This window comes from Microtus pennsylvanicus, chromosome 21 (assembly GCF_037038515.1).
Source record: "Microtus pennsylvanicus isolate mMicPen1 chromosome 21, mMicPen1.hap1, whole genome shotgun sequence".
Classification (NCBI taxonomy): Eukaryota; Metazoa; Chordata; class Mammalia; order Rodentia; family Cricetidae; genus Microtus; species Microtus pennsylvanicus.
In genome coordinates, this window is record NC_134599.1 from 23,249,120 (window position 1) to 23,261,395 (window position 12,276).

At 43.0% G+C, this 12,276-nt stretch overlaps 1 protein-coding gene across 3 annotated transcripts in view; it reads left to right on the forward strand.

Moving 5' to 3' along the window:
• The window catches only part of Ttc27 (tetratricopeptide repeat domain 27), a 152,482-nt gene that overhangs the window by 87,353 nt on the left and 52,853 nt on the right, over window positions 1–12,276 (forward strand). For all 3 annotated transcript variants that reach the window (XM_075955329.1, XM_075955328.1, XM_075955330.1), the window contains one exon: window positions 11,673–11,771. In XM_075955329.1, the coding sequence (XP_075811444.1) occupies window positions 11,673–11,771 (99 nt within the window). The remainder of the gene's footprint in view (window positions 1–11,672; window positions 11,772–12,276) is intronic.

The window sequence follows — 12,276 nt, forward strand, 5'->3', positions numbered from 1 at the left end:
TGCTATTGGTTTCTGAAAGGGAGAGATACCAGAGTTGCAGGGGAAAAAGTACCCATAATGCACAGCATAGCTATGCTATCTTTACTAATTTTTTTTGGCATATCAGTAGCACTGTGGTTGAAAAACTGTACCCTACTTTAAATCACTCTTTCAGAGGTCGTATAGCCCAACTTTGGTATTGTACTTTAAAATTTTTGCTTTTCGGGATAACTGCACTGAATCTGGCAGTTGTAGTAGCCTCTGCCGAAAGGTTACCTCGCCGTAGACTCCGTATGAGCTGGGAAAAGGAATTCTCTATCTTAGCCTGCTGTAGCCTCATTGCTGAGTGCCAGGTACCCCAAACCTGTGAAGTGCAATCTCAGAGCCTCATTCTTTTGTGACACGCCAACATGGTCAGTTTCCTCCTGCCTTAGTGGCCATTCCTTCTCAGTCTCCTTTGCTGACCCCTGAGGGCCTAAGGCTTTACTTAGTCCTTGGGTTTTGTCTCTGCAGCTACTGCCTTGAGATAACTCCATAGCTTTAACGATTGTCTGCAGCTGATAACTCCCTAAGTTTTCTTTTCCTTCCTGACTTCTCTGGAGTCCAGACTCCTGCATCTAGTTGCTTTCTCAGTCTCTACATTCATTACTTTAAATCCAACTTCTGGGCTGCTCTTCTTAGTCCACCCACTCACCACCATCCCTTTTCTTCTTAATGTCAACCCCACACAGCTCTGGAGTTATCTTTGATTTCCCACGTCTAATCTATTAACAAAACCGTGCTGTCTAATATGGATTGTCAATTTGACAGGGTCTAGGCTCACCTAGGAGCCCAATCTCTGGCACATCTGTGAGGGATTATCTAAATTAGGTTAGGTTAGTTTAGGTGGGAGGACTTACCCTGTGGGCAGCACTGTTTCGTGAGTTGGAGTTCCGATTGACTAGAAAGCTGTCTGTAGGTGGAGTTTTCCTGTCCCACAGCCGCTCTCAAATTACCACACAAAGGCTTATATTAATTGTAAATTCTTGGCCAATAGCTCAGGATTATTATTAACTAGCTCTAATACTTTGTTAATTCATATTCCTTATTTGTTCTCTGCTATGTGGGGGTACCTTTATTAGCATGGCGTGTTAATTTCCTGCTCCCTCTGTGTCTGGCTGGCGACTCCTGATTCTGCCCTTCCTCATCCCATTATTCTCGGTTTGGCTCTCCTGCCCAACTTTATCCTGTTCAGCTATTGACCAGTCAGCTTGTTTGTTAAACCAATCATAGAGACACATATTTACACAGTGTACAGAGAGATTGTTCACAGCAGCTATCTAAGCCCTGACTGTGGATACCATGTGACTGGCTGTCTTGTGTTTCTGCTTCCGTCCCTTGCTTGCCTGCCTTGACAGACAGCAGCCTCTAACTGTGAGCCAAGCCAGCTTTCTTTCCATAGGATGCTTTGGTCAGGTATTCTGTCACGGCAACGAGAACAGTAACAATATACATTCCTAGCAGATCTACCTTAAAAATGCAATGGATGTGGTGGCTCATGTCTTTAATCCCAACTTGGAAGCAGAGGCAGGCCGATCTCTGTGAGCTCGAGACCAGTGTAGTCAACAGAGTAAGTTTCAGGAAAGGGCAGTTACAGAGAGATCCTGTCTCAAAATACAAAAACAAAACCAAAAGGCATCTAAAAATCAGATTACATTTTACCACCTTTTACCATCCTGGTCCAGATTGCCATTGTCTTACCTGATTAATTATAGTTCTTTCTCTTCTGGTCTTTTTGCCCCTTTGTCCTTTTTTGCCTGTTCTCAGTGAACATCCAAAGCCTTTTTTGAACAGGATCATATGTTCCCTCCATTTCATTAGCATGAGCCAGAGTCCTTTGTGCCAAGTTTGAATCCTGGTTAGTGGGAACCCGTCGCCACTGTTGTAGTGAGCCACTCAAACTGAATTAATAAACCCAGGTTTGTTCTGAGCACAGCATTCCTGGGTGGTTCCAGAAGAAGCTGAGGAAACAGGGGTGGAGCCACCGATGGTGGGCTTTCTCTGGGGCAGAGTCTGGACTGAGGCAAATCCAGGTGAGGGGACTTGGGTGCTCTCCCCCGGAACATTCCAGACTCTTTGGGTGTGGTCTTCTCTCTTTCCTCTTCCATCCACTGCCCTCTTTGCTCTCGGAATACATAGGCGCTCTTTATGCTTGCTTGTCTGCCTGGACTGTGTGTCCAGTTAGCTCACCATCTGTGGTAACATTTGTTAAGTCCTTGCTCCGATGTCACTTTTCAGAAACCCTTCCTTCGCTTCTGCCCCTTAAAACCACCTTGTCACCTCAGGCTTCTCATTCCCGCTTCACATTTCTCCACAGCCTCGTTATAGCTATTATGCACAGCTTACTTAACAAAATGTTCCTCAAGAAGAAGAGAATGATGTGAAGGTGTGAGTTCTCCCCTCTGTGCTCACTTCAGTGTTCCTGGTCCTGTCTCTGTGCCTTCGATGCAGGAGGTCCTCAGCGAATGTTTGTTGAGTGGGTGAAGAGATAGCACCTTTTCACTGCGCCCTCAGATAAGTGTTGGATTTGCAAGGCAAGAATTAGTTGTAGATGGACAAATAGTTCCAGTTTGTATCCTCGGGCGCAGTCTGGTGAAGTGGATATACCGACTAGTTAGAACTAGTTAACCATCTAGCAACCAAGGAAATACTGGGGGAGTTATTTGTAAGGCACAAACTTACAAAAGGGCCAAAAAGAACATATTCAAGACTAAAAGTTTTGTCAGATATGCGAGAGGACTGTGAATTTTGGGCCACCTTGGGCTGCCGAGTGAGAAAGTATGTCAAAATGCTACCAACACTACTACTGTTAATAATGCAGAAGTAACTTACTGGGAAATACATAAATCAAATTGTATCTTATTTTGTGGAATTTGTGTCCTCTAAAACGAGTAGCTTCATCTTCCTGTTTGTTTAGCTTATATAACTTTATAACAGCATCTAGAAATGTTAGATATTTCCCATGACAGATTGAATATCTGGTACTCTTTATCCAGAATGCATCTAATAGATCAAAAACCAAACTATTACAGGAAATTAATCAATGACTTTTCACTAAAAGTGCTATTACATTGGGTGTGTGACCTCATTTCTTGTATCAACATGAAAAAACTATATACAGACATAAGAAATTACATGTACATACAAGAAAAAATAATCTATTAAAACTAATTTTGCTCATTTTTATTTGTTCTACATAAAAAGTGAAGTGTTAAGAAATGACCAAAAACTTCACCCCTCACAACTAAAAGCTGCATTTGGATATAGCCTTTTTTTTTTTAAGAATTATTTTTCTGTTTTAGGTTCTGAATATGTGTGTCTGAGCACAGATTTGTGCACATGAGTGCAGGTGCTGCTGGAGGCCAGAAGAGGGCGCTGATCTGCTGGAGTTACAGGCAGTTATAAGCTTGTGTGTTTCCTTCCCTCACTTTCCTTAGCTCCCTGAGCACAAAATAGAATTAAAATATTGAAAATTTTAATTGAATAATTAAAACTATTATAATTCTTTTCTTTCTTTTCCTTTTTTTTTTTTTTTGTTTTTTGAGACAAGGTTTCTCTGTAGTTCTGGGGCTTGTCCTAGAACTAGGTCTTCTAGACCAGACTGGCCTTGAACTCACAGAGATCCGACTGCTTCTCACATACAAGAGACCATAATGCTTTTGCCTTTTGAATTTGAGTTTTTTTTAATATACTACTCTACAAAATCCCCTTAAATGATAAAACTAACAGTTGGCCAATGGTTAATAGATAGGCTTTTAAGAATAATTTATTTTACATTGTTTTAGTGCTCCTGGTCTTTTGAAAGGTTATTGTTTGGATAGAACATTGTGTGGTTGCCTGACAGAATAGACCTGAGTGCCTGCCATGTGCCAGATGCAAATGTGGCATCAATAGGTTGTGCCACCCTCTGAGCAGAGAGCAAGGAGTTTGTGCTGGAAAATGGTAAAGGGAGTATCATTTTGTGAGCCACTTATGGGCCTGCTTTAGGGTTATTTGACTTTATGGATAGGGGACTCTATTGGGATTTTGTGTAAATGACCAATATGTCACAAATGGTATTGTCAAAAATTTATATGCAGAATGAATGTCGCAGGTAAGTATCAGTGACTTTAACAGTAAGTATGAGGAGGAATAGGTTGAAGTTTGTTACAAAGGAAAATGTTCTGAGTTTACTCTTGGTTTGGCAGGGTTGAGGGAAAACATGGAATCAGTGTGGATGCCAGGTGTGTGTGTGTGTGTGTGTGTGTGTGTGTGTGTGTGTGTGTGTGTGTGTGTGAGAGAGAGAGAGAGAGAGAGAGAGAGAGAGAGAGAGAGAGAGAGAGTGTGTGAGCTAGTTACTGGGGATTGAACCGAGGTGCTAGCACATGCTAAGTATACATTATACCACTGAGCTGCATCTCCATACCCAGAACCTCTTAAATTAGCCATAAGAAGCTGAGGAAGAGAAAAATACCTTTTTGCAGGAAGGTGATGCAGTTTTGGATGTTGAATATGAGGTGATTTAAGAAAAGATAACTGATAGTCCCTTAGAGCTAAAGGCCTCAATGAAGGCCGCTTGTGAGCCAGAGTGGAGCATGCAGGTGATGTTTTTTGGATGTGAGTTGAAGCCACAATAGGAAACAAATCCCTTAGAAAACATTGTACCAGCTGAGGCTATTGGTCAGGGTCTTCTACTCTGGATACTACTGGAATACAAACCAAACAGAGAACACTGGGGTTAACACAGCAGACTTGGCCAGAGGGAAAAGAGCCAAGGGAGAGCAATCATAGAAGTTAAAGGAAGAACAACCATCAGGAAGTGTCAAAGTCCACAAAATTCATAGAAGGCCCAGAAGTGGTCCCTGACTTTGAAGCCCGCTGGTGACCTTCAGAAACTGGCATTGGAGACTAAAGAGAGAGTTGTAGGTGAGATAGCAGATTAGCATCAGTAAACTGCCTATCTATGGGACAGCCAGGAGATGGGGTCAAATGTAGTGTTGATTAGCATCAGTAAACTGCCTATCTATGGGACAGCCAGGAGATGAGGGCCAAATGTAGTGCTGAACAAATGCAGAAGGCTTAAGTAACGCTGCTGAGATACTAGAGGTCTTGGGTTGTTGCAGACAGAAATGAAGCACTCTGGTGGACAAAGGTAGAGGGAAGCCAGTGGTGAGGCTGAGTGGCAGAGGGGCTAGTCACTAGGAGACAGTGGAATGAGAAGAGATGACATATTTAACATTTGCTTGAGACTGGAAGAATGTAGTTCCTGTCTGTTAAGCACTTATGAGTTAAGCTAGTCTGTACATGTGGATTCCTTTGAGACCACTTAGAGGTACCGAGAGATGCAAAGGTTATGTTAAGATGCAGGCTTGCCCCCCTTTGACTTACGTGTGTTAAATGGAGGGAAAGAGGTGTGTATGGGTCACATGTAACCATCAGTAGACTAAATGGGCAATGTGCTTTTGCTGCTGAGAGGTAAGTGAGACTGATGGTCAGGAAAGGTCAGAGAAAGCCTGATGGAGAAGTATTGATGTGGACCTAAAGAGCATGTTAGGTTCGGACAGACGTGAAAACTGGGAACATGTATTCTGGGAACCAGAGCCTGTGTTTGCAAGCATGGTCATTTAGAAAAACAAAGATTCTTGGTAACTGTAGAGTTTGACTTCATTTTATTCTGTCGTAATAGTAATAATATAGCATCTAGTATTGCATGTGACCAGGTTCCAGGTCCTGTTGTGTAAGCCCTCTGAGAGTATCCTTAGCCAGCAGCACAACCACCAAGGTCCTTCTGTTTTCACCCCCTTTGTAGATGAAGAAATAGAAGTGTTAGTCATTTGAACCAGCTCCTGGAATTCTTGAGGACTGGGGCTGATGTTCAGCCTGTCCATTAGTCCAGCTCCAGAGCTGCTCTTCTCTGAGGAGTTGATAGAAGGAGATAATGCTGTGTTGGCCAAGGCCAAGTCCTAGAGAGCCCTGAGTACCTTAAGTGGTCAGCTTACAAGTTTTTTCCCCCTTTAATGGAGACTCATTGGGCCTCATTAGAAGCAAAATAAAGTTGTAAGATTGCTTCCCGGGAACTATGCAGCATTGATAACCTAGTTAGTTTCTAGAGGCCTCCCTGCTAGCCAGGCCTCTGTAGCCTGGTGCCTGTGATTTCATCATCCCAAGGCCTGTTCTTGTCCTGGTGCCTGTGATTTCATCATCCCAAGGCCTGTTCTTGTCCTTCATGTATAGGGGTTGTCATTTTAGAGGTTTTGTTTTGAGACAGGTTCTTGCTATATAGCTTAGTTTGGCTTTGAACTTGTCATTTTTTTTTAACCTCCTCAGCCTCCCTAATACTGGGTTTATGAACATGTGCCACTATGGCTGGCTCTTTAGTTTTTGAAAGAATAAAATATCTTTATTTGAAATGTAATATGATAGTTTTCTGTTGTAAGGTTTTATTGGTTGTGGTAGAAGATTCAAGGAGGTTGGTGTTCACATTCCAGTGGGCGGACAGGATGGTGGCCATGTGTGGATAATATGTACAGAAAAAGAAAAGATTCTTTACTTTTTTTTCTTCCATTCTCTTATTGGCAAGCAATAAAAAACAAAACTCTTAAGACCTAACATGTTGAACTGCCAAGAGACCCGAACCCAGTGGTAACAGCTGGGCTGTAACTGAGACTCAGAACAGTGGGGAGGGTACCTGAGACCTGCTTCTGAGTCCTGGAACTCCAAGGAGCATGATCTCACTCCACAGAGGCAGCATGTGTGTAAGTTAGCACAGTTCTGGTCCACTATCGGCTCTCTGTAGTAAACGTGGGACCTCCCTGCCTATTGCACTGCCTGAATAATGGTGGCAAATTACTATTGTCCCGTTACCTGTAGCCCCACAGGAAGATAAACCTACCAGGAAAGTCTCAGGCGCATGTGACTCCAACATACTGTTAAGTATTGTGGAAAGAATACGCAAATAACAGAACAGCTGTGACAGAGCCAAACAGCAAGAAGAGAAACAGCCTTAAAGAACCAGTAGCCTGCAGTAAAAGGAAACTGAGGGAGGAAACTGCCCCTTTCGGGAGACAGTGATGCTGACAGGTGAGAGCTCGTGCACCCTCAGTGGGGAGAATCTAAGATGGCGGCGCAAAGCCACTATCAAACAGTGGTGATCTTGGATTTGGCCCAGTACGCTTCCTGTTTGATGACCTGCATTGACAGCTGGTTTGCATTTGTGCCATGGGACTGAGCTAGAGAAGTAGAAGGCCGAGAATGGAGAATGTGTGTGTGTGTGCTTTTAGGGCTAGATTCTGTTAACCTTTAGCACACATGACACAGATGTAGAAAAGTGTGAGCCTTGATTATTGAAACTGCCTTCTCTCTAGGTCATGTTTTTCTCTTGGCTTCTTTTGAGTTGATGTCTAACTCCTCTTGTAGCTCTTCAAACCCACACCCAGGTTCTGAATGCTCTTCAGTGTGTTTATCCCACCGCCAGATGGCACCAGTGGACCTCTGAACCCTTTCACTTCTGGGCAGTCTTAGAGCTTTGTTAACCCCCACCTCCTTTACCACCCAGGGGCGAGATGCAGAGGTTTGGTATAACAACTAGAGCCGCAGAGGTGCTCAGAACTCCTCAGTCAGCCATCTTCTCATGTCTGTTGTACCCTCTGTGGCTCTGGCGGGAAAATCTAGCAGATCATGTTTATGTTCTTTAAAAAAAAATATTTAAAACACTTAAACAATCGTTGTTTAAATACAGGAATCATTTTATCGAAAATAAACAGTGTCTGCTTTTGTGTTTCTGTATTGGCTCCTACACATCGGACTCTGGCTTCCACAGGTCATGGCCAGCAGTAGCCATGGCTCCTGACTTTCCCCAGATGTGTGATTCTATAGCAATCTCAACAGAGCCTCTCTCTCAAGTGGTTGTTTCTTTCCATTCTTGGCCAGACCCTTTCAACTCTCCCCTCTATCTGAACATACCCATCCACCCATTGCTGCTTCTATGCCTGTCTGCATAGCCCTGTCAAGACAGTCTTTGGGAAAGGAGCCATGCGCTGTGTGTTCTGAAGGTAAATAAACAAACAGATGCATAAATCTCTTGGTGTTCCAGTACGTTATCTGGAGACATGTGGGTCATTTGTGGGAAAGATGGTGTATTAGGAGGCAGTATGGCTAAGTGGAAAGGATATGGACTTTGAAGTAACACTAATGGTTGCATAGCTCCTGCTCATTCAGCGTTTCCTTATCGGGTGACATTCCCTGGCAGAGTTTTTGTGAGGAAGACATGAAGGTATAATGGAAAGCTCACAGTGTCAATGCCTGTCATATTTAATAGCTGCTCGTTAAGTGAAAATTATTTTGACTAGAGAGAGGGAACAAGAGTGATTCTAGTTTATGAAAGGCTGGGTTAGATGTGGCTAGGCAAAGATAATACATACTGTGGTTACCAGAAATTTGGGGGTACTGCCAGAGTCACCTTAAGGTACTGGGGATACTGGGGTCCTCTCTTGATGTTCTTAGGCCCGTTAGTAAAATAATTTAAGAATAGACTCAAATGGAAAATTGAGCACAGTGTGTTTAGCATTCAAAAGAAAACTTCCAGAGCGGGCAAGCTGTGACTCTTAGCAGCTGCCTGGGGGAGAGAACGAAAAAGTTTGTCCTTTGAGTTAAGCTGGCATGGAGGTGACACACAGGAGACACACGGTGACAGGCAGCCACATGGTAGGGTGGGGGTGGTGTTTAGAGAAAGAATAAGGAAACCTAAAGCTGTAGAAAAAGCACATTTAGGGTCTGACCAGCACCCTAAAGAGTCAAGAGAGAAAAAGAGAAGGCTGCATGTTTCTACTTAGAAAGGTGTGCGCCTCCTGGGGCTCTGGACCAGGCCAGGAGGCAGGAAGGGAATTTCATGACTCATCAAAGGGCTCCTTACTCTGCCAGCTTCCTTAGCATGCTTTAAGGTGAGCTCACCTTCCTGGGGGTAACCCTGCCTTCCTGAGCGATGGTCCCTTAGCCAGGCCTGGGTTTATTCCTAAGGGCAGAGACAGTGGTGGGTCATCTACAAGTCTGTGAGTCCTGGATACACATCTCAAGCATTTTATATATTTAATAACACGTTGAAGCAATCTCATTTTGTGTATATAGGATTAGATATTATTAAAATAAACTTGTAAAATGTAGCCACCAGGACATGTAATGAAGCTACTCACCTACGCACCCAACAGCTCTGGGCTAAACAATAGTGATCTCAGAGCTTAAAGAATTCAGCTGTGCTTTGGGGACTTCTGTGAAAGTTTCTGAGGTCTCTTGATTTGTTTATTGCATATATATTGGATTGGCGTGTATGCTTGCACATGCATGTGTGACTAACCCTGCGTGTGTGTGCGGGTCAGCAGACAGCTTGAAGTCTGTCCCTTCATCTTGTTGAGGTACAGTCTCTTGTCACTGTTCCTCTGAACATGTCAGGTTAGCTAGCCTGTAGGCCTGTGGGGCAAGTGCTGTGACTTGCTGAGCCTCGCATGGGCCCCACCAGTCATTATTGCTAGTGCTAGTTTAAGTAATAATTTCAAAGTAAGTAAGAGAAGTGCCAAGGATTGTCCACAGTTCTTCAAATTCCAAATCCCTCGGTTGAGAAATAAAAAATCAAAATGGTGCAGCAGGTCAGCCACAAGCAGTGGGGAGACCCTGTAGTTTAAAAATGGGACCTTCACAGGATGCCTAAAGGGCTCTTCCTCTTCCGTGGTTACCTGGTAATGATAGATGCCAGCTAGCAGTTAACTGACCGTGGGACTTTCACTCCATGCAAATTGTTCAAACAACTTCAAAAAATAACCAAAGGTAAAGGACACAAGAACCATATTAATACTTTATATTAGATGAAGTCATCTGTATAAATTTTCAATAAAAAATTTAAGATACTGAGTATAAGGCATTAACTGGTCTTTAAAATTTAAAAGTAAATAATAACCCTCATCAGACCAGTGTGGGTTAGAGCTAAATAAGTGCTGTTATTTGCAGTATTTCTTAATCTTTTCTGGTGGATTGAAAAATAAGGTTTTTCATTTGTATCTTGATTTTATACAGACTCTTTTTTATATCAATATGTGGGGAGAGAATTTGGTATTTTTGGCAGCTGAGGCCCAGACATTTTGAGACACTTGAAGGCAGTTTGCAGTGTTCCTAACTTAGTTCCAGAGTGCAATGAGATAGTCCTCATTCCAAGTGATTTAGGGTTCATTGCCTCTAGTCTGCTGTCTGGGAAGGGACCCTTGCATTGTAAGTACCACTTTGTACAGAGCGAACGGCTACTGGTAAAATCCATGAGGAATCGGGTTGTTACTGTGTGCCAGTGACCCTGGCCCCTGAGGCGCTGGGGCAGGTGGATCTATGAGTTTGATGCCAGTTTGGGCTGCAGAATGGGACCTGTGTAATCAACCAGAACCAAAGCCAAGCAAACAAATAAAAACCCAGATACGTCTTCATTTCAGAGATGTTAAAACAAGGCTGTACCTGAGAACTGATGAAACACAGCATGAAGGTTTCAAAGCTTTGAACTTGTTTGGGAGGCCGGGCCTTGTTCTACTGTTGTCACATAGGTTAGTGTTGGACTTGGGTCCTTTTAGATTGTGTCGTGTTCAGGGAATGTGTTTTGGTACCTTGAATGGTTCTTTTCATTCAGTCTATAGAAAAAAAAAACAGGTGAAAACCAAGTGGTAAGCTGTCTCACCTTGAAGTCCCGTGGTTTGGGGCTGCAAGCTGGTTTCCAGCAAGTCTCTTTGCTCCTCCTCCCACCAGAAGCACTCCTGTCTCTGTTGCCTTCAGCTAGCCTCTACCGAGGTCTGTTCTGCAGAAAGGCCTTGCTGGTTATTTATAGACTCTGTGCATTCAGAGTGAAGTGTTAAATTGCCTGAGGGTATTTGCCTTGAAAGCTTTCTCTCTAACTATCAGCTAAAAATCTTTATCTTTTAGGTTTAAAGAGGCCTCTACCCTCCTTATGGACCAGGTTTTTGTGGGACTGGTTAGGGAAGAGGGACTTTGGGGTAGCTCCTCCTCTGCGGGCACAGGGAAGGCGGGTCCAGATGCTGAGTGTGTCATTTCCTTTCCTACCGCTCTCCTGCCTTTGTGTTCAGTCTGTAGGAAAGTAGGCGTCCATCCACCACTGGCTTTGTGACTGAGAGGAAAACAAACTCAACTCATAATGAATACATTTCTGACTAATGCCACTGAATTTTTACCAGCTACAGCTCCTTTTGACAGGTTCTATTGAATTTTAAGGAAACTCTGCACTGAACAGAACGCTTTTGTAATTACCTGTTTTCTAAATCTCAGCCTGATTCTTACCCTATCTCTTCCAAGTTTTTTTTTTTTTTCAGATGTGCCTACACAGAAACCTGCCAGGGAGGTTTATCTGAGGAAATGGAGGATGAGAGCAGAACTCTGTCCTTGTGTTTGCGGTCCTTTGACCAGTTGCAAATAATATTAATATTGTACACGCTTTCGTTGTTATATTAGCTTTGAAATTCGTGGTAAATTTTGTTCACTGGGTTTCCTACACTTAAACTCAACACAAGGCAATTAAAATGTAGTTCTGAATTCTGTACAGGAGTGTATTCTTTGATAGTATCTTAAATATGTTCAGATTGTATCCTCTAAATATGTTTATGTGTCTGATTAACTTTGACTTTTGGTCTTTGCAGCTTGGGGTCTGGTTTTCTCTAGGCTGTGCCTACTTGGCCTTGGAAGATTACATGGGCTCAGCGAAGGCGTTTCAGCGGTGCGTGACCCTAGAGCCTGATGTAAGTTTGTTTGGCCTTCTTCCTTGTTTCTTGTGTTCTTTTTTGTTATCTGAATATGCTGCAGAGCTCGGAGTAGCAGCTGCTTTTGTGGTAGAAGTATATATTTGATGGAAGGGCACACTCAAGGGATATGGTTTATCAGTCAAAATACTTTCTGGGGAATCATATCATAGTTAAAACTTGATCGGCCTAACTAGTACGGCACAGTGTCCTGTGTCTTTTATCATTTATGAACATGCTTCCTATGTTAATTACATCACTAGAAGGCAATTGTTTTGATGTGGCGTCTCTCCCTTTCTGTTCAACAACTTTGTGGAAAGGATAGCTCACATACAGTGTTGCTATTTAAAATAATAATGAAGGATTTTAATTTTTTTTTCAGTATATTTAGAGTTGCAAAGTTAGTATATTTTAAAGCTCCTCCCCCCAAAGGAAGCCTGGCTGCTATCAGGACTCACTCCTCCCCTTCTCTTCGCCAGCACTAGACAGTCACTGTCCCTATAGA